The sequence below is a fragment of the Sciurus vulgaris genome, assembly GCF_902686455.1.
Source record: "Sciurus vulgaris genome assembly, chromosome: 10".
NCBI classification, from domain to species: domain Eukaryota; kingdom Metazoa; phylum Chordata; class Mammalia; order Rodentia; family Sciuridae; genus Sciurus; species Sciurus vulgaris.
Window position 1 is genome coordinate 64,296,483 of NC_136470.1, and position 26,473 is coordinate 64,322,955.

The following is a 26,473-nucleotide window of genomic DNA, read 5'->3' on the forward strand; positions in this document are numbered from 1 at the left end:
CTAGACATCCATGAAAGTTAAAGACCAGGCACTTGCTCTCATGAAACTCATCATCTAACTCTTCCTGAGGAAAAGTTTCTTTCATTCCCAGAAACTTTATAAATATTAGGAGAAGTGAGTGAAATCTTTACTAGGAGACACTTTGGTGGCAGCTAGTCAAGAACTAAAGCAGATGTCTCTCAGATCTACCTACAAGTGGAAGGTTATTCCTGAAAAAGTGATCTGGAAGCTTGGAACCTATTACATGGCATTAGGGATCAATCTGGGGGTTTAAAATCTAATATTGCTTAGATATGTACTTGATTTTATCTTGTAAAGGTGACTAGTGTTAAGTTATCTATAACACTGCATATAAATTTCTGTTAAATATATATATAATGCTTAATTCTCATGGACTCTTTGGGGTCATATCAAGAAAATCATAAAGTTCTAAAATCAATGAGTCAGGAGAACATTTCTAAAATCCTTAATGCTTACATGACTTTTAAACCTCTTTTGAATGCCACCTGCAGTTTAAAATAAAAGTCATGCTGTGACTCAATATACCAGTTTGTGTGTAAAGGAAACAAAAATATATATAATATATAACTGAAACAAACAAGTTTCATTTAATAGTATTTACCTTTATACCAGAGATACACTGATATTTCTGTTCTAAACTTGTCTAGATTTCTTTAAATAAGCAACTCTGCTGTTTATGGTTTGAATATACCATAAACATTATGGTATATTCAAATTTATGCTGAATATAAATTTATGCTGAAATTTAATCACTACTATAACCAGTATGAAGAAATGGGACCTTTTAAAGGTAATTAAGCCATAAAAGGCTGGGCCCTCATGAATAGATAAATGCTCTTATCATAGGGGGTAGAGAAAGAAGGTGGAGGTGGGTAGGTTAGTTATCTAGAGGGTGGGTTCCTGATAAAAAGATGAGTTTGTCCTGATTTCCTCTCTCTTCGATGTGCATGTTTGTTTGTCCTTCCACCACGTTAGAACAAAGCACAAAAGCCCTGGCAAGATGCCAGTACCATGCTCTTGGATTTTCCAGGGTCCCAAACCATAAGCCAAATAAACTTCTATTGTTTATAAATTATTCAGTCTGTGGTATTCTGTTATAGCAGCAGAAAACCAGCTAAGCCATCTGCTAATAGCATATTTCATTATATCTAATTGATCTTTATAATGCATTGATGATACATACTCAAAAAAATACTTGGTGATTAGTGGTTTTTATAATAAAAGTATGCTGTAGTTATAATAAACATTGGTATATAATATTTTACTTTAATGGAAAGTAAGTATTTGAAACAGAATAATCTTGAATTAAAAATTTTAGAATAAAAACAATAAATTAGATAATGATGCAGGTAAGAACAAAGCTCTAAAAATACCATTGTATAGAGAAACAAAAAAACCCTATAATCCCTTCTTTTTAAAAAATTTCTTAGATGTGGATATACCTTTATTTTATTCATTTATTTATATGTGGTGCTGAGAACTGGACCCAGTGCCTCATATATGCTAGGCAAGCGCTGAGCCACAACCCCAGCCCTAATACTTTCTTTAAGTGAGTAAAAAATCATAAATTTCCACAGGATAGAAGTACATTGCTCTGATTAATGTGAAATTCAATTTACATCAATCTGCTCAAGAAGGAGTGTGAAATTTACCTGATGTGCTAATTTCTTGTTTTTACAGCAAAAACAGCCAAAATCAGCACTGGGTATTTGACTGTCAGGGAAAAGATTATTTGGACACTATGAAAAGGCAAAGAAAAGAACATTTCTGTAACTACAATGAGACTAAAAATGTTTTTTGAAAAAGAGTAAAAAAATGTATGTTCGCTGTAGTGCTTGGGAGTACACTCTATAATGGTTATGTAGAGATTTGAAAATGTAGTTAAGATGCCTATGTTTGTGGGTTCAGATGATGGACAGAAGCAGAGAAGCTAGGAATCCAGAGACAAGGCTGATTCCACTCCTTCTGCCTTGCAGTTCATTTTAGTAGAGTAACGATGTTCCACATAAGGCAGTTTCTATACTTTTTGAAAGATGATACACAAACCATTAATAATTCTAAAAGTAAAACAAAACAAAACAAAACAAAACCCAAGTTTCCTAAAACCTTAGTCATATGCAATTTACTTGAGTAACTTCACTTAAAGAAATGGTTTCAGACATAGTTTCCAGATAATTATAAAATGAAGGACAGAGTTCCCTTATGGAAAACAGCCTGTCCTAATATGCTTGCAAGCTAAAATCAGAAAATTTCTAGCAAGAGTATATAAATTGATCATCACAATTATATAACTGCATGCAGGCATGCAGAGGAAGGCTGCCTCTGCAGACCTAAGAACATAAAATACAAAAGGTTTAAAAAGGAATGTGTGAACTGTGCTACCCAGGATCCACACCTCAAATGATACTTAGTGAGAAGTGCATAATTTAGAACCTAGAAGTCAGAAGAACACTAACCAGATCTGGGACACAGGCAAGCATCTGAAGTTTCTAAGCTGTAGATTCATCCTCAGAAATGGTGTCAATAAGCCCTACATTGCCTAACCTAAAAGAACTTTATTTTCAGAATCTAATTCAATAAAAAAAAGAATCTGAAAATATAAAACAAAATTCACACATAAGGTAATAATGTTATCTTAGGGCAAGACTATCAGAGGTCTAAAAAAAGTCTTGAATTTTTAAAAAAGGGAATGGGAAATAATAAAAAAACATATACTAGTGATGTGATTGAGTGCTGAAATCTGGTGTAGAACATAAAAGCAGCAGTGACAAGAACAGCTGCATTTGGGATGAGCAGGTTCAGCAAGAATAGGAATGAGCAAGCTAATGCATTAAATAATGCACTAGGCAGCCCCCAGGGGAAAAGTGGAAGATAAGGCAGTTCTGCTTTAAAGAATTTTTAAAGTAAGTCAGGCAACACAAGTCTGGTCCTCCTGCCTCTCAGATAGATATATCAGGAGGTTTATCAGCTGCAGATGGCGGCATGGCTTCTGGCGGCTCACCTGGATACCAGGTAAGCAAAGAGGAAAGGACAACTGAACATGATTAACAGAGGCACTCCATAAATTATTGCCCCAAAGAAGGCTGAAATTAGGAGTGCTGAAAATGAAGAATGCCTGACAACTGAGGATTACAGAAACAAAGAGTAAGGGGCTTGAGGGACAAATAGACAAAAAGCATGCTCCAGGCAAGGCCCAGGACACCTGTGCAAGAGAGGGCAAGACTGAAGAGGTTGTGGAGCTTAATACAGGGAAGGGCAGAGATACTTCCAAAGGAAGAATGGAGAAATGTGGGAAGCAGGGCTCAAGAAAGGTTGGCAGAGAATGTTGAAAACAAATCCTGCTTTTTCCTAGTTTTCTCTAGAGCTGGCTGTAAATGCAAGGAGGAAGGGAAAGAGGAGGAATAGAAGATCTGGAACCAATTTGCAAAGCATGCTAAGGAAACTGAAAGTACAGTTCGAATTTCAATATTACTGTGTCAAAGGTTTGTAAATATTAGAAGTTTATTTTATTACCCAAAGAAATTAATCCTTGGGTTGGAAATATTTGTTAATGTTGAAATTGTGTCATAATTTCATATTAAAATTTTATAATACTATTAGTTACAATACCTACTTTTAAAAGAAAAGAGATAGATAAAAATAGTGTCCATAATTCCTATTAGGGAAAACAAGATGCATTTTTAGAAGAAAGAAATGGATGAACCCTTGGAATGGAGGTGAGACTCTGAGCACAGGCTCAATAAGAAAAGATGGTTGCTAAATTATGAATAAGAAGAAAGGGATTTTTGTTGTTTCAGAGAGAAAGCGTGAAGAATTAAAAATAAAAAAATAAATAAATAAAAAGCCTGCAAGGCTAAGCCCTGCATAAGGGACAAGGTCAGTGAGAGCAAATCTCAGGGGACAAAACCAATGTGGGTGCAGGAGATGGAGGATGAGGACTCAGCTAATATCTGAATAACATATATAACAAATGATTTCAAGGACATCCAGGGGATAGGGCCCCAAGTCAGTGTATTTTGCCAATGTGGTAAGAGTTAAGTTTCTATATGATGAACTCGTTTTAATAAATGCTCTCTCCTCTCCCTTGAGATCACTATTAAGAAAAAAGGCTTGAAAACTCTACCAACACGCAGAGAGCCAAGGATTTGGAGGAAAGTGGCATGAAGGAAAGTCTGGGTAGAATAGCTTCTTTTTTCTCAGGTTTCTAGGATGACCTGTCATTTAATAATTTATCCATCTTAGTTTTTATCTGTTATAATCTAAATTGCAAAACAGTTGAAAAAGGGGTTGTATTAGGGAATCATAACCTAGACACTATTTATTTTAATAGTGTGATATAGAAAAAAGTATCTGACTCAGAATCAAAAAGATAGGGCTCTAGTCCTGGACTAGCTACTGTTAGCTTTGGGATTGGCAGAGTCACTTATTCTCTCTGGGTCTTCTTTTCATCATCTGTGAAATGAGAGGCTAGATCAGACAATTCTTGAGGTGCCTTCCTGATCTAGGATATTTTTTGTTCTAAAGCTTTGTAGTAAAAAATTATTATAAGTTAAATATTTTCTAACTCTGGTAGTTATAAAAAAATTGGTACCCATTCTGAACATTTAAAAATAGACACCTGAAAATAATTCACAGATATGAGATGCAAAGTTCTGAGATCTTTTTTTAAAAAAAATTGGCACGTCATGCTATTATGAAATCCCCATTTAGTGCTTTTATATTTAAACAGTTTAATTGGAATGGAATCCTAAATTCTCCAGATTTTTCTTCTACAAGTTTCCTCTAGCATGTAAATCTCACAGTCTGCTTTCAACTTTGCCATCTCAGATTCTATTCACTTTATGCCCTCACTCACATTGCTTCCACATTATAACACCTCCAGTTTGCCTGCTTTGTCCAACAAATCCTGCCATCATTCATTTTTCAGGAGGCAACTGTCCCAATTCCTTGTATCAATCATTGGGCCCATTTGGAAACAAATTATAGAAGAGATTCCTACACTAACCTATCTTCCCCTCACCTACTACCCCTACCCTCTACACTGAAGATTTCACCCAGCATACTGCAGAAAGGGTGACTAAGACACACTTTCACTAAAAAAGAAAAAACTTCCAGAATTCACCTTTATTATTAAAGAAGACCTACCTTGTTCTGGCATTTAAAGAAACTGTTCTGGCATTCAGAAACTGATGGACTTGACAACTACATGCTTAATGATCTCCATTCAATCCAGATGGCTATACTTCATGCCACCACCCAGTTGCCCAAACCCACCTAGAACCATCATGTTTACCACACAGAACCCAGATCAAATCCCACCTTCTTGACAAAGTTTTTCCTGGCACTCTTAAGAAGCCTCCTTGGCCACAGCAACACTTTCCGGTGCCACATTCTTAGCAGCAAAAGGAGATATCTCCCTCCATTTGCAGTAGAGCTCAACACCTGTACTAGATCTTGTTTCCCCCATACAACGATGTAGGGGCGCGTGCCAGTCTCCTGTGTACTTTCCCAGGGTCTGACGCTGTCACGAAGTTGCACAGCTCCAGGGGCACCATTCTTTCTATGTAACACTACTTCCACAATTCATTCTGAAAGAATGTCAGAGTTGCCAGGAGAAAATGTTTACACATTAAGAACATGAATCCCCCAAATAAACAGATGACTCCTTCTATAGCTATGATATTGATTCTAGAATATAAAGTTGATGAAGTCTGGGGGGAAGGGGGATGAGGTTTGGCTCAGTGGTAGAGCATGTGGCATGTAGTGTGTGCTTAGCATGTGTGAGGACCTGAGTTCAATAACCAGCACCATCAAACAAACAAACAGAGTAAAAAGATGAACTTGGAAATGAGAAGAAAATGTATTTAATTTATGACGGAATAAAGAAAGCTTCATTTAAAGATAAATTTTGTCTCCTGTGCTTGTTACAAGCATAAGAGGGAACCAATATAAAAACATTAAAAATCTCTAAATAAGGTGTGGAACAAAAGATAGAGTGGGAGGAATCACTCTTGGCAGGTTGGCCCTTCCAGATGGATGTTCCCTGTGTCCTTAATTAACATTCTATGTGCAGACAGTGATTTCTATCAATGAAATTTATTGGCATATAAATCAAACTCCCTCGTTGGACGTGTAAGATGGTCCAAGGTGCAATGTGGCTACATTAGCATTAGGGAAAAGTCTAATACTTGCTTCCTTTAAAGAATGAAAATCAGGTACATTAGTATATTTTAATCAAATAATAATTTTGTTTGCTTGTAATTTTCACTTAAATTTCTAGTTGAAATGTGACAGAAAAAACTAATTACCAAATATTATAAGTAGTTAAGATGATTCTAATGAGCATTTTTAGAATTTTTTCTGGATCATTCAGGAGGAAAAGATGCCTTAGATAAACACACTAGAAGGATTTTCATGGTATAAGAAATGGTACCTGTTTTCTTCCCTAAGATCATTTTCCAAGGCTTGATTCTCCCTCTCCAGCTTCTGGGATCTTGTGTAGTCTCTCCAGGCTCTCAGGACCTTCAGTTGGAGCTTCCAGTCAGACAAGGTTCCAGCTTTCCCCAGCTTAATCCTATGATCAAGAATCAGCTTGTGCCAGGCAGAGAAATACCGTTTTTGACACTGCAGTAGAAATATTTGGAAAATCACCACTAATGAGTTTCTAATATTTAGCATTGAGAGCTCTTTTCTCAGATTTTCCCCTCACACTTTTTCTAACAAATCTAGAAACTGTGATCTTGATGGAAGAGAACAAAGTTCTTTTATGCTTCTAGTGATGAGATATATTCAAGTCATGCAACTGAAGTGTTCACAGATTAAACCAAAATTCCAAATTTCCATTGTGAGGCACCAGTCCTATGAGAAGCTGGAGACACAGGTAATATCTAAGACATAAACTAAAGGGCTTGAGAACCTTGAAAGACCTGCTTCCAACATGCATTGCCAGGCTGTCTTGGAGCTTAAAATGTCAACCATTTAATTCATTCCTGTTACTGGCACCACTGAAGTCCTATACTGATGTCCCCTGCAAAGTTAAAAGATAACTAACAAGATAACTAAAAGAACAATTTTAGCTGGGCTACTCATGACCATGTTTGACTTCAGTGAGGAGGTCTAGAGAGACCATATGTATATCTGACAGCAACTTAGACAAGGTCCACCAGTGTAGTACCTTACTCATGATCCTAGTCTAAGAAAATCACTGCAACCTAGTTCTTATCTATCTATTCTATCTTTACAACTAAATTTATGTTCCTTCCTTTCAGTTCTTGGTCTTAATACCAACCATATTATTTCACAGTTTACTATCTATGTTCATGCTAATTTTTCCATAGTTCTTTTCTGTCCTCTTTCTGCCTACTTCAGGAGTCACCTCTCTCAGAAAGCTCTTCTATTACCTACCCTCTCCCCAAATGTAACTGTCCACCTACTGTGTTCCCAAGGCCATCTATGCTTTCTTCAGTCAAAAAACTCATCACACTGTGTCATAATCATCAGTTCACTGATTTCCACTAAACCATGAGCCTCCTGAGAGAAGTGACTAGGTCCCTAAACAGGAATGGCAGATCTGAGTGTGGGGAGACTAAACAGGAGGTGACCTCATGGGAAGCGACTTTATAGGAAATATGAGTGATGCCTGATAACCAGCTTCAAAGACATCAGCAGTGACAGCCTTTTTACTCCTTCCTTCTTTGTAAAAATACACGATATTCTTTATCATACTTTCTCATTGGGAGAAATCATGACAAACTTAAAAAATAATGTTCCTTTGTCATTATATCAAATGAGGGCACATTTTCCAGACCTTCATCTTAGATCTTAGGAAGGAAGGAAGGAAGTCAGGAAGGAAGGAAGAAAAGGAAGGAAGGAAGAAAAGGAGAAAGGGAGGGAGAAAAGTAGATTTACTGAATACAGGATATGCCTTGAAATCATAACAAGGAGAAAACAGCTGCCAGATTGAGGGGATATGCTTTTTCCATTATTTTTTATCTCACAAAATATGGCATACAAATGATGTTGACATGTGACACTGTCAAAAGAAAATAACCTATGTCTATTTACCAGGTTAAGAGATTCTTATTGGATGACTAGGTAAATATTCTATGCATAACTAGCTCTAATTTTAACTCTTGAATTATCTCCCCCCCCTTCTTCTTCTTTTTTTTTTTTTTTTCGGCAGGGGGGTCCTGGGGATTGAATTCAGGGGCACTTGACCACTGAGTCACATCCCAGCCCTATTTTGTATTTTATTTAGAGTCAAGGTCTCACTGAGTTGTTTAATGCCTCACTGTTGCTGAGGCTGGCTTTGAACTTGTGATCCTCCAGCTGCAGCCCCCCAAGCTGCTGGGATTATAGGTGTGTGCCACCATGACTGGTCTCTTGGATTATTTCTAATGATGAAGTAGTACAAACAAAATCTACCTAGACAATAACACTACTAGTAGTATCTTTGGATTTTTACAGTCATCTTCTCTGTAAAGCTTAAGCAATTTCCATGTATTATTATTATTTTTACTTTTGCAGTCTTCAAACCCAGGGCCTAATGCTAGGCAAGTGATCTACCACTACACTATATCCTCAGCCCTTTATCTTTTATACATGTGTAATTTTATTAATTCTTAGAACATGACAAAATAGAAATTGAGAATATTCTTATGATTTACCTCAGCAAGTTAAAACTTCAAGTAGAGAAAGGTTCAGTGACTAAATTCACAAAGTAAAGAGTTAGTGGTATACCTGAGTTAGCTAGGGGAGAAAGGAATAGAAAGTGGTATACCTGAGACTACAACTGAAATATTCTGTTATCCTGATTAATCTATTTGGTAATGAGCCAATCCTAAAAATGAAGGGCAAATTCTTTGCTGCTTTTGTAATGAAAGAAAACTCTCTGTATAACATAACATGGAGGAAGAGCACTGATTAGAAGCTTATCTGAACTTAGGAGGGAAAAAATTGGAGCTTATAAATTCTTTAGTCAATATATTTTTAAAAAAATACCTAGGTTGAGATTTCAAGTGCGAAATTAGTTTTAAAGGTCTATTCAATTTCATGACACAGAAGTTAACAGCAGTAAAGTGATAGATCCACAGAGCAACTGTTTTCTTGAAATTGACTTGCTGTTGATTTTTTTCTTGCCTGCTCAAAAAAGCATTCCTATTAAAATTTAAATAAAAGGAAATAAAATACAAATCAAAGATAGCTGCTTAGTTATTCTTGATTCACAGCAAACATTATTCAGGTGAACATGAGTCCCATGAATGTACTTGGAAAAGGAATCCATTCTCAGCCCTTGTTTGTATTTCGAAGGGACGAGAAGTGGCATACTTCTGCTGACATGATCTATTTAGTCTCTCTATCCCCCCTCCCTCCCCCACCTAACTCTGCTGCTTCCAGGTCTGCCTCTCTTTTTCAGTTCTACATTCTAGCCCTACAATAGTGCTCTATGTCTTTGCTCTTTGAAACAGGACTATTATTTAACACCATAACCAGGTTGAAAGAGGAATATATCCCACTTAAACCAGGAGACCTTAAAATTTTAACCAGCTCATAACTAGACTGATTTCTTTCTTACTGTCTTTCTGTATGAGATTTTTAAAACATTTTTCGATACATTCTCAAATATAGCTATATATTCATTTCTTAACTTCTACCATTTCTTTATCAGTAACTTCAATAACTAAGACTTGATATAGGTAAAAGAAGTACCAAAAATCACCATGGGGATGAGTTGTTCCTAAGTACCTATCTATAATAATTTTTAAAATAAAATACTACAATGTGAAATTTAGAAAGTTTTAAGTGAATGCTTTCCTCCCCTCAAAATCTTCCACAAGACATCATTTGGTTGTTAAGGATTCCACTCAAGAGAAGAAATGACAGCTCGCCCTGCTAAATTTATTACCTGCACTGGAGTTGCCCTCATTCTGTTGGCAAGAAAAGCTCTTCCCTGAAGTGTAATCACACTGCTGTCACTGCAAATGATTGACGTTAGGTGGAACAGCAATTTGCTATCTAATCTTCATTGTAATTCTAACCCTGTCACTAGAGATGCTTGTTCTGATTAATGAAGTGGATAACTCATCAAAATTCCTCAGCTATTTCCCTTTTGTCAGAAAGCTCAGTAATAATTGCATCAAAATTCTCCGTCATGGAAAAATAAACAATGAATTGTAAAGAGGACAAAAATGTCAACAAGTTTACAATTTATTTTCACTGAGTGGAACTAACTGGTGCAACTAGTGGTCTAGGGGAGCTGGCCAAGGCTCAAATGTCAGGAAGGAAGCCACTCCACCCCTCACCTCCAAGTAACTCCTGTTGCTCCTATTCCCAAAAGACAGACATTCTATTGCTACAAAAGGAAGCACTCCCCAACTTCTTTTCTTCCTTTTAAGGGCCACTGTAGCTAAGGAATAGACCCCACAGATGTGACAAATAGCCTGGGGATTGGGTAGAGGAGGATCTTTACCATGGCAAAAAAATTTCCAGTGGGAAGGACTCGCCCTTAATTTGGCAAGAAGTACCCTGTGATCCATCCTATTCCTGATTTCATAATTTTGCCCAAAAGAATAGAGAAGAAATCATGACATCAGTCCACCCACAACCATATATATTCCTATAGCTCATTACATTAGAGGAAATAACTCAGTTCCTAGAATACAGTGTTAAGGCCTGGACTTGCTGTTGGGTTCCATGGAAAAGCCTAGAGACTCAAACTTTTAACTATCACTGCTGTGTGAAACTTCTGTATTTAAATTTTTCTCCTTCTTTTAAATTTCTTTTTTAAAAAAAGCCCTATTACATAAATTTAACAAACATATCCAAAAGTAGAACAAAAGAATAAATCTTCACTCTGTTTCAAAAATTAACAACATTTTGCCAATCATGTTCCGTCTGTCTCCCACCACCTTTTTTTTCCCTTGAGTATTTAAAAATAAATCCCAGACATCAGACATTATATCATTTTACCCATAAATGTGTCAATATGTACCAGTAACATAAGGACATTTTGTAAATTCTTCTTAATTCTGCTAAGAAGTTTCAATCAACAATATTGCTGTATTTATCTGATACTTACTCTGTTTCACTCTAGAAGTAGTATAATTTCAGGCAGCAATTCTTTAGTCTCACCATATAGTAAATGTTTAACCAATAGATGTCTCTAGCCTCCTTTAAAAAAGAATGACCTTAATACAGCCCACAGCCTGACTACAGTAAGGAAAGGTAGAGCTCCTTTCCCCACACAGCCTGGACCAGTTCTCATGACAGCTTCATCTTTAGGGACCTGCAGCTCCCCATTGCCTTCTCTTTCCCTTCAAGAATTTCTTCCTCACCAATCCCTAGTCCTGGCCCAACCTTCTCCACCACGGACACACACAAACTATTCCAAGAACACAGCTTACCTCAAAATATATCAGACAAATGCTTGGTTCACTCCCAGAGTAGTCTGACAGGAAGACAATGACGTGATGTCATTTGTTTCTCACCTACTCAAGATCCTTATGAATATTCACCTCAAGAGTCTAGTGTTTAGGGAAAAAGATATTCTTCTCTGTAGAACTTTAAAGAACAGACTTCATTTATGCCAAAGGCCCTTTTTTTCACATTTTAAAGCAAATTTTAATCAGTGCTTTTTTCAAAAGATAAAAAAAAAAAAAGATAACCCACATGTTTAAGAATAGGAACTTCTGGGAGATCTGGTTTACTCATAGGATGAGGAAAGGCAGAACAACATCAAAATAAACAAGCAACATTCTTGCCCAAATAGACAAAATTTTAGTTTGAAAATTTCTAGAGTTGGTTATATAAAGTAATATGTAGTAATGCTTCAAATGCCTCCCAAAATGTATGCCACATATTGCCCTTGGCAATCAACCTGGAGGGAAGAGTTTCATGAATTCCCATCTTCTTCATATATGTGCTGGCATTTCTTTGTTTCTTTAGTTTTATTTGCAAAGAGGTTTTCCCTTCACTTCCCTCCTCAAATATAGATACTGCTGAGAGGATGGTTGCTACTTGTCAGTTCAGAAATGGTTTTGCTTCAGTGGTGTGTAGGAAGTTCTGATAAAACCAAGAGCGCTGAAAAGGAATCATGCTATCTAAATGAGTTACTTAACTACATTTTTCATCATCCTGTCAGGAAAAAAATGCAAGCTTCTTTTCCATTCATCTGTATGCTCCATTGGTTTAATTTGGGGTGGGCTTTTGGAAGATGCTATGCCATAGTAAACCATCAACAATGATTTCTTTGAGTCATTATCACCCTACTTTCTAACAGAAAAATCTAACCAAATCAGCAAATCAAAATCTCCCTCCACCCAGAAAAATAAGATTTAGGTCAGTGTTACCCCATCTTTCATTATTCTCTCCAACTTTCATAAGCAAGAAAGTTTTTAGAGTTTCTAATATTATTAAAAAAACAAAAATGTATTACAAAATAGAGTGAGAATTAAGAAGCCCACTTTTCAAATACTGTGAGAATTTCACAGCTAATCCCTTGTTGTCTCTGCTAATTAGCAGTGACACATGGGTTGCTGAATCTCCCTAAGAGATTTTACCACAGATCAAAGAGAAACTAGAATAGGCTAGAAGTGGAACACTTCTACACAAAAACAGAAGTTTCTGATACAAGAGAAAGACCTGGCAATGAAATGGGTAGGAGAGATGTATGAAGAGTGCTGCACCTGAACTTGTATTTTGATAAGAGAGCATTCACTATTTCTGAGGTTCTCCCATTAAATAACATGGCCCAAATGAGATATTAAGATTTCATTTGGGGTGGGGCAAATAAAATCCAGAGTCAAAGCACAGAATTACAGGAATGAAAGGAAACCTGAACCAGAACAACTACTAGAAATGCATTCTTTAAAGTCATCCTCCAAATATTCTATACAGCTATTCTAGTGAAATATTTTGAGGGTGCTGATGAGAATGTCCAGTTGTCTAGGTGTTCAGGGTAAGTTGCCTAGACCTGTTACTCTTTTTAATCCATATGTACACTGCTGAGTATCCAGCTTTCACTACCAAAGGCCAGCTTTAGTTTCCTTCAGAACCAGGCTAGGAATATGGACTAGGACCAGCACAGTGAGCCCAGAGGGCCTGCCTACTCCAGTGGCATTTACCAGGACTGTCCAGCCAAGTTTATAAAAGTGTGCGGCATTTAGTAGATGGAGTTTCGCCATGTCTCAGTTATACCCATATTTATTAGGGAAATCTAAATTAGAGGTTCACTACTCATAGTATAAATGAATAGCATCATCACCGTGAAGGGCAAGGGGAAGAAATGAACTAACCTAAGTAACTTTGGAAAATAATATTGTGACTAAATACTGAAGGCTAAAACCAAAATAACTGTGCAAATATTATACATTATATGTTAGTACGTTTGCTTCCATAGTGGTATGTGTTAGTAATTCTGAAACTCGATTATAGTAAACTAGTATTAAACTAAGTATAAATAGAATGTGCATGATGAGAACTGGGTGTCTCATTGTCAGAGAAAGAAGTTACAAGTCAGCAAGAGGGAAAAGGCTCCACTGAAACCTGGGTGCTAGATTTGCATTGAAAATATCATTATGACAAGTCCCACTGTTATGTACAACTATTATGCACCAATAAAAACGTGATAAAAATATCATTATAAATTCACAATTACTTGATACATAGTCAGATAGAACAGAAGTAAGTTACAAATAAGAAAAGGGAGAAGAATGACATGACTCCCTGTGTTGTAAAGGTTTAAGTAGGAGCTCATGAATTTTAACATGAATACATATATATGCAAAAATAAACAGAAGGTGCATGTATGCATGTGTTAATGTACCGACAAACAAACATTTCTTAGCCCTATCTGCTGAGAGGGTCTAGAAACAATGATAACCCAAAAGTAGCAGCGAGCACATGGATCTTGGTTTCTAAAGACCCTACTCCGAAAAAGGTTCTGTGTAGAAATGGACAATTTCAGGATTCATGCCAGGAAAATAAAATATGGGCCTGGAGTATCTTGTGGTGCCATAAAGAAAGGATGTGCTCCGAAAAGGATGGAAGCATGTTGAAAGGGCAAAGGAGCAGCCTATAAGATTACCCAATGGCCGAAGTTGGAACAACTTAAATATTAAAGTTAATAACAATATTAGATTACAACCTATAGAATAAAGTGATCAGTCTGTACTAAATAAAATGAATAAATGCATAAACAAATAAATGGGGGAGATGGGATAGTTCCAGAAAAGAAGAATTTTAATTAATAAACCTAGAAGAAATAAGGGAAATACAAAGTCACCATTGATAACTACTGCATTAATAATGATCATAGGCAGGATCCACCCCTGGATGCTAAAATTAATGGACTAGCATTTTAAGGAGAAACAGGATATTTACATAGCTTTACATTATCTCTTATGAGACACTTATTAATTATGAAAGGGAAAATAGTAACTTTACAATGAAGAAACCCAGGCAACACATCCAATCAAGAGATCAAGGTAACATCAATAATTATGTACTCCTTGATATGATATACTGAGAAAGGCACAATATCACTTCTAAGTAGTAATATAAAAAATGTATAATCTCATTCTCAGCAAGCAACACATCAGAAAATGCAAATTCTACAAAATGCCTGACCAATTCTCTTAAAAAATATCAAGGTCTTAAATGACAGGGTAAGATTCAGGTGCAGAGATACACACCTATAATCCCAGTGTCTCAGAAGGCTGAGATAGGAGGATCACAATTGGAGGCCATCCTGGGCAACTTAGTGAGACCCTGTCTCAAAATAAAATAAAAAGGGCGGGGGTTGTGGTTCAGAGGTAGAACACCCCTGGGTTCAACTGCCAGTACTGGTGTGGGGGTGGGGTGGGGAGGAAGTAGGGTTACAGAAGAATTATCATACTGGAGGAAACTAAGGAATAATAATTAAATGCAATATGGATTCATGGTTTGAATCCTGGAACAATAAAAGGACATCAGCAGGAAAACTGGTAATATTCTAATCGGGTCTATTGTTTAATTAATGGTATCAAAATGGTATTATAAAAGTGTTAATTTCCCAGTTTTGATAATTATATTATACTTATGTAAGATTTTAACATTGAGAGAAGCTGGGTGAAGGGTATTCAAGAACTCTGTACTATTTTTGCAACTTTTCTGTATGCCAAAAATTTATCTCAAAATAAAATCTTAAAAGTAATAAAGTAGAGGAAAAAAATCAAGCAGAATCTGTTGCAAAGTGGAGATAATTTATTCATGATTTGTCATTTTTCCTTTTTAAATACATTGACACATCCTTTTAAAACCAAGTAGTCTGTCTGAGATGGACCACTAATTTTCTAAAACTATCTATGTGCCCAACATTCATATATAGAAGTTCCATCTAAAACATATATGACTTCTTATTTCAATATATTTTAAAAATGTCATATTAATCTCTCATATATCATGGCACTTTCTTTCTGGCTTCTCAACATGGTCCCCTTAATATTCATTTCTCTTCCTAATGCCCTTAGAAATCTTACCTATTCTTATAATAAGTAACACTAACTCCATCTATCTCACAAAGATGCAGAATCTGAGTTTTGACAGTCTTTCTTAAAATATTAACCCCAAATTTTAACATTTCCTCCCACCACAATTCCCTATTTCTCCAACCAAAACTGAACAAATTTTTGTTGTTCAACATCTGAATAATTATGGCTTCCCACCCATTATTCCAAAAGGCTGCCATTAAATATATCTTATCTTTTAAAAAATCATTTATGCTACTTTGTTTTTTTCCTCATATCTTAGTTACTCATATTACATTCAAATTTCTATTACTGATTCCTGGAGCCCTTGTAAGTCTATCCCTATGTTTATCAAGATCACTCAAAATCTTCCTATCATTCTTTTTTTAAAAAATCAAATCTGCTCATTCACATGTTCATTCTATTAACTTTCACTGCATTTCAGCAATACCTAAGGCACTGGGGTCCGTGTTGAAGGAGGTAGGAAAAAAAATTATATATATATATATTGTACATATTTATCTTTTCTCATCCAACCATCTCATTTGCAAATCTTTCAGTAATTTATTTCACGTGAAATGTAATAAGTCTTGAATTCACACTTTTATCAGATATCCAACATTGAAAAGAGCCCAAGGAGGGTACTCAATTGTTAATGTCAAAACGGCAGTTATTTGTACAAAAAGAGAAAGTAAAAAGGTAAAATAAAATGTAGACCATTAGAAAGAAAAAGCAAACAGAAATGTAACATTACTTTGGGATTTGAGCTAACGAAAGGCAAGTAATCTGTTCTTTTACCTTCTGAATAACCCGGCCACAATGGTCCTTGAGAACATCAAGGTAGAAGTGAAACTTTCAAAAATTGCCAGAGAGTTACCTATGTAGTTAAATGATATTTTGAAAATGGCCATTGAGGAAAGAGTCCTAAATTTATCAGCCAGTTTCCTAGGACCTCACCGAGGCTCTCTATAGTATAAAAAGAATAACTCCAGAAGGGGGAACCAATGCACAGCCATGTCCCAGGTCAGCTGGACAACACAGAACAAATAGTGTGGGCAATTTTGGTAGTTAGGATGAGTCTTTCATGGGCTTAGCATTTACTTTATCCCATCTCTGATGGTCCTTCTTTTCATTTATACTACAGAATGTTGAAAAAAGAGACACTATAATTCCTACCTCGTGATTTTCCTTAAAGGTTTGGATTAATAACTCTTTGAGTTTCCTTTTTTTTTCTTTTGCAACTTTTTCTTCATTCAAAAGAATGTGAGTGCTTGGAAACATGCCTTTCTCTGGATTCTTTTGAGAATTTTCATCTTGCTTTTTCTTCTCTCTATTAATAACAATTTAAAAATACATTTATGTATAATAGAATTAACAATGAGTAATTACAACCTACTGTAGTGGAATGAGCACTGAAGAGACATATTTTAGATTTGCCTCTAAAAGTACATAGTAGGGTGTTTTTATGAGTCTTAGTTCTTTTTAAAATGCAGATTAAATGAAATAAAATCATTATAAAATACTTTAACAAATAGAAAACTCTATATTTTAGTAAAATATTTTTATTCAGTTTAACATCTAGCCATACTCTGATGGAAATTTGAGAGTAAACAACTACTAAGTATTCTCTAATGTAGACATACATTCTCTTTCTTCATGATAGGAGGCAAAAGGAACCTCAAGTAAGAAAGTCACTAGGCTTTTATAAGGTTTCTAGGAAGAAAAATAATAAAAGAACCAAGTATAATTGAGTAAGAAGAGAATAGAGTCTACATTAATTCTAACATAGCTGACCAGAGAAAAAGTAAAATTCAATGACAAAGAAAGGCCTTTAGGTAAGTAACCAGAACTTCTAAATAACTTCGTTACTCATCTTTCTGTCATCCTCTTTCTCACTGCCACCCCTTCTATTTCTCTTCATCCAGGCCATCCCTCTTTCAGTCACCAACTGAAGAAAGCTCACAGCTACTGCTTTTTTATTGGGGTGTAGTTAATTACATAGGTATGTGTATAAAGTAGATACTATGAATGAGGTGGCAGAGACAACACCTAGTCAGGAATCAGGATTCTAGGTTCTGGCCACAAACCAGTTGAGAAAACTCAGACAAGTCATCTAGTCTTTTGGGAGCTTCACTTTACAGTTGTGGAAATTCAAATGGAGAGGGATGCCTGAACACAGACATTCTCTCATTCCTTCATTTAAAAAAAATTTTTTTTTAATTTGTCAATGTAACTTTATTTAATTAATTTATTTATATTTGGTGCTGAGAATTGAACCCAGTGCCTCACACATGCTGGGCCAAGTGCTCTCTCACTGAGCTACAACCCCAGCCCTCATTCCTTCTTATATAGCATACACAGGGCACATAATAATATGTCTTATTCCTGGTGATATTAACTGTTTCACTTGATTAAGTTGCATTAAATAAGTGTAAAATTATTTTTCCCTTTGTAATTAATAAGTATCTCGAAGGAAATATTTTAAAACTAGACAATGAAGTTCAGGATTACTTACAAATAAATTTAGAAGTCCTTATATATTAATAATAACATCTTACTTATTCTTTCCAAATGACTAATTCAATAATGATGTTATATTAGATGGTTAGAGGCAGGGAATAGTAGGCATTAAAGAAATACAGTTTTAATGCCATGGATCTGAATTTTTTAAAATACATTTCTGTTACGAAAGTAACATCTGCTCATTGTGAAAAATGAGAACAGCATAAGAGCCACCCATATTTCTTCCCAGAAATAAACACTGATAACATGTCAGTCCTGCTTCATTGTGCAATAATAATTTAATCATTTCTCCTACTTTATTAATGGCTGTTATTATGCATAACATTATTTTAATCATCTTCATAAACATATATCTGGACTTTAGATTATTTTCTAGTACTGGAATGATCAGGTCAAGGGATAATACCATTTTTATGGCATCCTGTTTATTACCAAATTGCTTTCTGAAGAGTTTAAACCAGTTCATCCACCTAGAAGTAAAGGATGTTGTCTTCCTTACTGTAATGATGGGTAAGATTTTTAACTTTTATAAGAAATGACTGGTCGATGAATATTTGTCAAGTGCCCATTGTGAACACAGCATCCTGCTACCATCAAGTGTTACTTGTTTTCACAATTTATTTTAGGTCAGCCTAGTTTTTCCAGGGCTTGGGTACAATCTGAAAAGCAGGATTGACCTTAGAAAGAACTCACTAAAACACTGGTGATTGCTTTCTGAAAGGAACGGCATCTGGAGGAGGCCTGAGCCTGGCACTTGAAGAAGTGAAGCAAGAGTCCACTGCTGAGCTGTTTTAAATTGGTAGAAGAAGAGCAATCAAGAACACAGGCGGGGAGGGAGGAGTTGTGTAGGCTGATGGGGGTGGAAGGATTATCCAATAGGTCTTTCCAGCCTCTCAGTTTGAGTTTTCAGACACTTTAGTCATGTTGTTCCAAGACTTCAGCAGTTCATGCATCAGTGTTATTTTTCAGAATAAATACATTCATTATTTCACTTACTGAAGCTCATTTTCTGCATGAGGATGGATAATAGTACTATATCCTGTGAGAATTATTTTCATTTTCCTCTCATTCAGATATTTTTTTTCCTTATCAGTGATAGTAAGGCAATGGTGACTTTCTGTATGTTTATCAGAAAATAAGGTGCTAACACAATGCACAGTAGGACAAGGCACAATTACTCAACATGCATAAGACATAAAGAAACATGTTGAACCTTAAAGGTATTATGCAACCAAAGAAATGCAAACTAATCTGAATCAGTACAACGCCTACTGAAAGTATAAAAAGTATTGAAAGTGAGATACTCCCCAATACTGAGAAGTGTGGTTAACTGCCCCACTGCCAGTGATAAAGGAAATAAGTAAAACCCATTTTGAAAGCAATCTGGCAATGTTTCAAGAGCCATAAAAAGATCTATGCCTTTTAACTCACTAATGACATTCCTAGAGTAATTCAAAGAATAAAAAAATCTTTAGGCCAAGGATGCTCATCATAATATTATATTGGTGAAAAATCTAAATAACCAAAATGCTTAGCAGGTTAGGGAAGAGGTCATTATATAAAGAATGGTATAGGACCACTCTGGAGTAGTATACAAACCTAAGGACGTCAGAGAATGTGTTAATTATAGCAGGATAACAAATTAAATGTACTTTATGGTTGGAATTAAGTATGTAACAGGGCCAAGATCAGGAGGAGACAGATAAATAAAATTAATTTGTTAAGATGATGTAATAGATGATGTCATAGTGGGATTTCTGTCTATCTGTCTCTCTCCCTCTCTCTCGGCAGTACTGGGGAATGAACCCAGGTCCTTGTTCATGCTAGGTCCCCAGCCCGTGGAATTTTCCTTTTTTGTTTTGTTACTGCAATATTTGTACATTTTACAAACTTCAGAGTGCTTCCAAAATCACTCCTTACACAACCACCACACTGCTTGTCAGGCTGGCTTACACTTTCCATGTTTCCTCCACAGTGCGTCGCCTCTCAAGAATCTCCCTCCGCAGCTTCACCATCTCCCTTTGGATGTCCTCCTTCTCTTTCTTGGCCTCCAGAGCCTTCCTTCTCTTCTCTTCTTGCACCAGATACTGAGCCTCCAGGAAGGCTGATTTTTTCAGGGCCTTTTCAGTTCTCTGGTATTCTAGTTCTTTCTCACGTCTTAGGCGATTTTCCTTTACCTTAGAATACAACAAGGGTGAAATGTAGCTTTTCAAGAAGTGAGCTGCAAAATTCAGAACACATTTTGAAGTTCAGAATACAACCAGTTTGAAATATTCTGGCTCAGAGCCCCACTGTTTATTGGTAGAATAGGGAGAATTGATTTGTTTACTGGGAAAAGGCCAATACAGTTTTACATGAAGTCAGATGCAGAAGACTCTCAAATCATTGATCTGCAGCAGGGAAATCATTGATCTGGGTCTACTGGGTCAGACTCTCAAATCATTGATCTGGGTCTACTGGGTCAGATTCCAAGTACTGAGTTCTTATTTAGAAATGATCTCCCACCCAAAGAATTACTCAAGGTGACTGCTTTTTATTTTGGCTCTATCTGCATTCTAATTATAATGGAAGAAAGAACAGGCGTATTCTTTAGAGGTTACATTGTGAAGGACAGAACAGTGATTTATAGACTTAGGTAACAGTACAACTCTTTATTAATTTCCCTCATAATTTAAACACACCAGTGATTCTGGACCAAAAACATGAACTTTGCACATATTTCTGAATAAGCACATTCACGTTTTTAAACCTATCACTTCTTTGAATGATTGACTAGTTATGAATTAAGAAATGGTCTTTTCCATCCTGCTTCACTTAACTCTACCCTTATCTTACTCTCCAGTTAGGATAAGACTTCAGTACAATGGTCATATAGTTTATTGAATCTTCTCTCCTCCTTTTTGTCACACATCCAAACCAGGATGATATTTGGGCCAGTGTTTCTACATCCCCAGTGCTGATTAGGCATAACTTAATGGTTTAAACCATTGTTTTTCATTTTTGGCAACCAGAAATTCAGTGTTACAAAAAGACTGCACACACATACATAAATTCCAGTTCAGCCTTAGTCCTTCACAAATGGCAAAGATGTGGTCATTCTGAGTCTCTGAAGCTTCTTCAAGAAGTGTTGATAGTCTTTTGCCTTATTACCTACTATTGACTTTGGAAAAAGGAAAGTTCCCACATGCCTTTCTAATTCAAAACAGCTGAACTAGATTTAATTCCGATCTGTCCTCCTTTTCAAATTATAATCACAAAATGAGTGAATTTCAGTTGTCTAGAAAAGAATTATCCCTATAATATTCACCAGAATATTCATGATAATATATTAATGTCACTTCAAAAATCAAATTAAAGCAAATGCAATATACATATTCATAATAGGAAACACCATGTTCAAACTAATAAAAGTTTAGTTCAACATTCTTTTGGTCAAAATCAATTATTCTAATTTTGGTTATTTCTTAAATAAATTGTTTCCTATCCTCAGTTTATGAGAATTATTTTTCTTCTGAAGTTCTTATATTTTATTTTTATTCTTTCTAACCAAACCACAGATGGCACCCTTTTTCATAATAAAGCCTAAATCTTTATTTAAGCTTATTAAATGTGTTACACAAAGACTGCTTCCTGTTATCCATTTTAATTTTGTTTTTCCCTCCCACCTGCTTATGTCTCATCTCCATGGTAAGACGAGGATCCTTCTGCTGCTTCTTGTCTTGGTTTTCCTTCATTCCAAGATCTTCCAACATCCCAGAATCCACCACTTCTTTATGGAGCAGATGGTCCATAAATTTTTGAACAGTGGTACTTTCCTCCTCTTCCTCCAAATAACCACATAAATCTGGGGAAAATAGAACAACAAAGAGAGAAATTTTTAAAAATTAACTTAATTATAATATTCATAATTATATAAAGAATCCTGAAAAAATACAAAGGCCGAGTGTTCAATAAATAGTAACCAATAATGCCAGTTGGATGAGTAAAGCCCTCAGCAATTACCTCCAATTCAACTAAGAGGAAAAAAACTCCACTTATCAGAAATCACCCTTACCCAAGTCACTAAAGACTTCACAGCCAAATCTAAAAGACACTTCAACCTAAACAACCTTGAGGATTCTACCACTAAGGAAGCAAAATGCTTTATAAAAGGGTATAACTGACATATAATATATGAGAAATACCTACAGTCTATGATAAATTTTGACATATGTATTTGTCAATAAAACCATCACCACAATCAAGATAATGAACATGTTCATTACCCCACAAAATGTTCTCTGACCTGAAATCTCTTTCTCTCCTTCCCATGCCCTCTGTCCTGCTTCAGGTAAGCACAGACCTATTTTCTGTCCAAAAAAAAAGTTTGCACTACCTAGGATTTTATATAGGTTAAGCCATACACTATGCCTTTTTTTGGTCTGATTTCTTTCACTCAGCACAATTACTTGGAAGATTTATCCATTCTGTGTGCATCAGTAGTTTATTGGTTTTTATTGCTGCGTAGTACAGAATTCCACTGTATGGAAAGACCACAATTTGGTCATTCATTCCTCTGTTGATGGACATTTGGGTTGTTCTTAGATTTGGACTATTAGAAATAAAGCTGTTAGGAACATTTGTATACTAGCTTTTGTATGAACACAGGCTTTTTCTCCGGGGAAAATGCCTAGGAGTCTGATGGTAGATTACATGATATGTACATGCTTAACTTTTCAAGAAACCATCAAACTGTTGTCCAAGCAATGATATGATTTTTCATTCCCACCAGCAATGTGGTAGAGTTCTAGTTCCTCTACATTCTTTTGGCATGGCCTGTCCTTTAACTTTAAAACATTTTAATAGATATGTAGTGGTAATGGGTTAAAGTTTTAAAATGCATTTCCCTAATAACAAATGATACTAACATCTTCCTTGTTGATTTTTTTTGTTGTTATTATAAATGTTATTGACAGTGGGGGTATACTAGTCTCCACCTATTATTGTTGAATTTTCTGTTTTTTCCTTCAGTTTTGTCAGTTTTGCTTCATCTATTTTGGGACTCTTCTGTCAGGCATATATGTTTGAATTGTTATGTTTCCTTGGCGGATTGACCATTTATCATTTATTTTTTGTTTCTAGTAACAATTTTTTGTCTTAAAGTCTATTTCCTGCCTCCATTCCATATTAGTATAGCCACTCTAGTTCTCTTTTGGTTACTATTTACATAGTATATCTTTTTTCATCCTTTTCTTTCAACTTATTTGTGTCTTGAGTCAAAAGCATGTCTCTTAATAGGATATAGTTATGTCACATACTTTTAATCTATCTTGCCAATCTCTGCCTTTGGACTAGAGTGTTTAAATCCATTTATAGTTAATGTGTTTCTGATAAAGTCGGTTTAGATTTATCATTTTGGTCCTTGTTGTCTATATGTCGTATATAAGTGTTCTTTATCAATTTGGGGGATTTTCCCTTCTATTACTGATGTGCTAAAAGTTTTATTCAAGAATGGATGTTAAATTTTGTCAAGTGCCTTTTCTGTGTCTATAGCTATAATCAGAAGTTAATTAGTACTTTCGGTAAACCTCCTTTTTAATGGTTACATGTATTTTGTTCGATATTTTGACAAAAAAAAGCACCCTCTACCAGAATAAGATAATTGAGGCCTAGTATGATACTTGATGATAACAATCTGAGTAAAGGCTTATAAGTAGATCTATTAGCATAATATTAAAGGCAGAAATAATTTCACTATATTCCATGACTCTGATCTCCTAGCTGGAGATTTTGTAGAGTTCTAAACAAGGTGAATACTGCCAGGTACTTCTTCAAGGGGGTATATCATGCATGGGAAGCTGCACCTACCATCAACATGCCTACCCCTATACTCAGGGAGGAAAACCTTAGACCCTTGAGTGCATTTGAAGAACCCTCATGAATTGGTTATGTGACTTGTCTAACACTAGCTTTGCACAAAATAGTGAGGAAAGAAAAAGACCTAGGAAAATTCCTCTTATAAGTGAGAACTAATATATAAGCTTTTTGTAGACAGGCATAGTAGCACACATCTGTAATCCCAGAGATTCAGGAGGCTGAAGTAGGAGGATCAGAAGTTTGAGGTCAGCTTCAGCAACTTAGGTCCTCAAAAACTTACCAAGACTCTGTTACAACTAACCAACCAAACAAACAAACAAAAATGGGATGGGGATGTGGCTTAGTGGTTAAGTGCTACTGGTTTCAATCCCTGGTACCAAGAGAGAGAAAAAAGAATTTTGTAAATATAAAATGATATATGAATGCTTAAATGTAGTCTCCACCAAAGTAAATAGTCATGATACAAGGGTAAGAGATATTTTTAATTGCTATTATAAACATAAGCAAAATTATAAATAATGGGATGTTTTGGTTTGTATTGTTTTGCCGAACAGGGTATAGAAACTGGGGCACTCTATCAGTGAGTTATATCCCCAGCCCTTTTTGTTTTTTTATTTTGAGACAGGGTCTTTCTAAGTTATCTAGGCTAGACTTGAACTTGCAATCCTCTTTGCCTCAGCTCCCCAAGGAGCTGGGATCAGAGGAGTATACCACCATGCCCAGCAAATAACAGAATATTTTAATTTAAAAAAAAAAAACACCATGAATTTACTGAGGATATAGCATAAGAACTTTGCATTCAATCAGGAAAAATTGAAATACAGATGGATCCAAGGTGGCGGAGTAGAGGTTTCTCCATAACTCAGGTTTCAAGCAGAGGATATTTGTTTCTTGGTGAGACAGTTTTTGCTGCTTATCGATCCCCGCATTTGTCTGCTGCGATCATCTGCAGTGCCAGCATATCGACTACTTTTTGAGTGCAGATTGCTCACTGTCTGGCACCTCCCATCCACCATTTGCCTGCCTCTTGCCTGTCCATCACTTGCCTTTCACCTACCCAGGACTCACCGCCCAAGGTTCACCTGCCAATCATCCGATAGCAGCCAGCAGACTGACCACAGACTGCCAGTAGAGTGACAGCTGCCTGCTGTTGCCTGGAAGTTCACTGTCACAATACCTTCTGGTTTGGTTACACATGGTTGCCGCCATTTTGAGAAAATAGCCAGGACCTGTAGGAATCCTGGCCGAACTGACGGAGCCCCATCTCCAGGACCCCTCTGCCCGACTGACCACTCCCTGCCTCCGGGGCCCTCACACTGACTGACTGTGCCCTACCACCAGGACCCGCAGACTGACTGAATGCACCCTACCACCAGGACTCCCAGACCAACTGAGTGCGCCATGCTTCCAGGATCTGACAAGCAGACTGACCACAACCCGCCTCCAGGACCTCCAGCCAACCATGCCCACACCCTGTGCTGCAGCTCCCCATTTGCCAACACATTTGGAAACCAGAGTGGTCATTGTGGATAATCCTGGAAGATGTAGCTACCATCTTTAGGTGGGGCACATATCACTCTGAGATGCCTGCTGGAGACTGGAAGCTCATTGTCAGAAAAGGATTTAGAAACATACAGGGTCACAATAAGCCTATGGGGGGAAACTATAATACCCCAGATCTGCATTGCTAGAGGGGAAGATAAATGAACAACCTGAAAAAACAAGGGAAGAAAATGATCCAAACAAACACAGATTCTATATTAATAGAATCCAGTGAGAGTATGGTGGAAGACGTCAGAAAAGGAGTTCAGAATATACATAATTAAAATGATTTGTGAAGCAAAGGATGAGATAAGAGAGCAAATGCAGGCAATGAATGATCACACCAATAAGCAGTTGAAAAAGCAACTGCAGGAAGCAAAAGATCATTTCAACAAAGAGATAGAGATTCTCAAAAACAAACAAACAAATAAACGAAAATCCTTCAAATGAAGGAAACAATAAACCAAATAAAAAACTCAACTGAAAGCATCACCAACAGACTAGACCACTTGGAAGACAGAACCTCAGACAATGAAGGCAAAATATTGAACCTTGAAAACAAAGTTGACCAAACAGAGAAGATGGTAAGAAATCATGAACAGATTCTCCAAGAACTATGGGACATCATGAAAAGACCAAATTTAAGAATAATCAGGATTGAGGAAGCCACAGAGATACAAACCAAAGGAATGAACAATCTATTCAATGAAATAATATCAAAAAGTTTCCCAAACCTGAAGAATGAAATGGAAAATCAAATACGAGAGGCTTACAGAACATCAAATGCACAAATCACAACAGATACACACCAAGGCACATTATAATGAAAATACCTAAAATACAAAATAAAGATAGGATTTTGAAGGCTGCAAGAGAAAAGCATCAGATTACATATAGGGGGAAAAACCAATAAGGATATCAGCAGATTTCTCAGCCCAGACTCTAAAAGCTAGAAGGGCCTGGAATAACATATTTCAAGCTCTGAAAGAACATGGTTGCCAACCAAGAATCCTATACCCAGCAAAACT

General features: G+C 36.2%; 1 protein-coding gene across 1 annotated transcript in view; it reads right to left on the reverse strand.

Moving 5' to 3' along the window:
* The window catches only part of CCDC191 (coiled-coil domain containing 191), a 98,922-nt gene that overhangs the window by 54,435 nt on the left and 18,014 nt on the right, over positions 1-26,473 (reverse strand). The window contains 4 exon segments of the mRNA XM_079155418.1: positions 6,455-6,645; positions 16,701-16,854; positions 20,001-20,224; positions 21,713-21,891. Coding sequence (XP_079011544.1) covers positions 6,455-6,645; positions 16,701-16,854; positions 20,001-20,224; positions 21,713-21,891 — 748 coding nt within the window.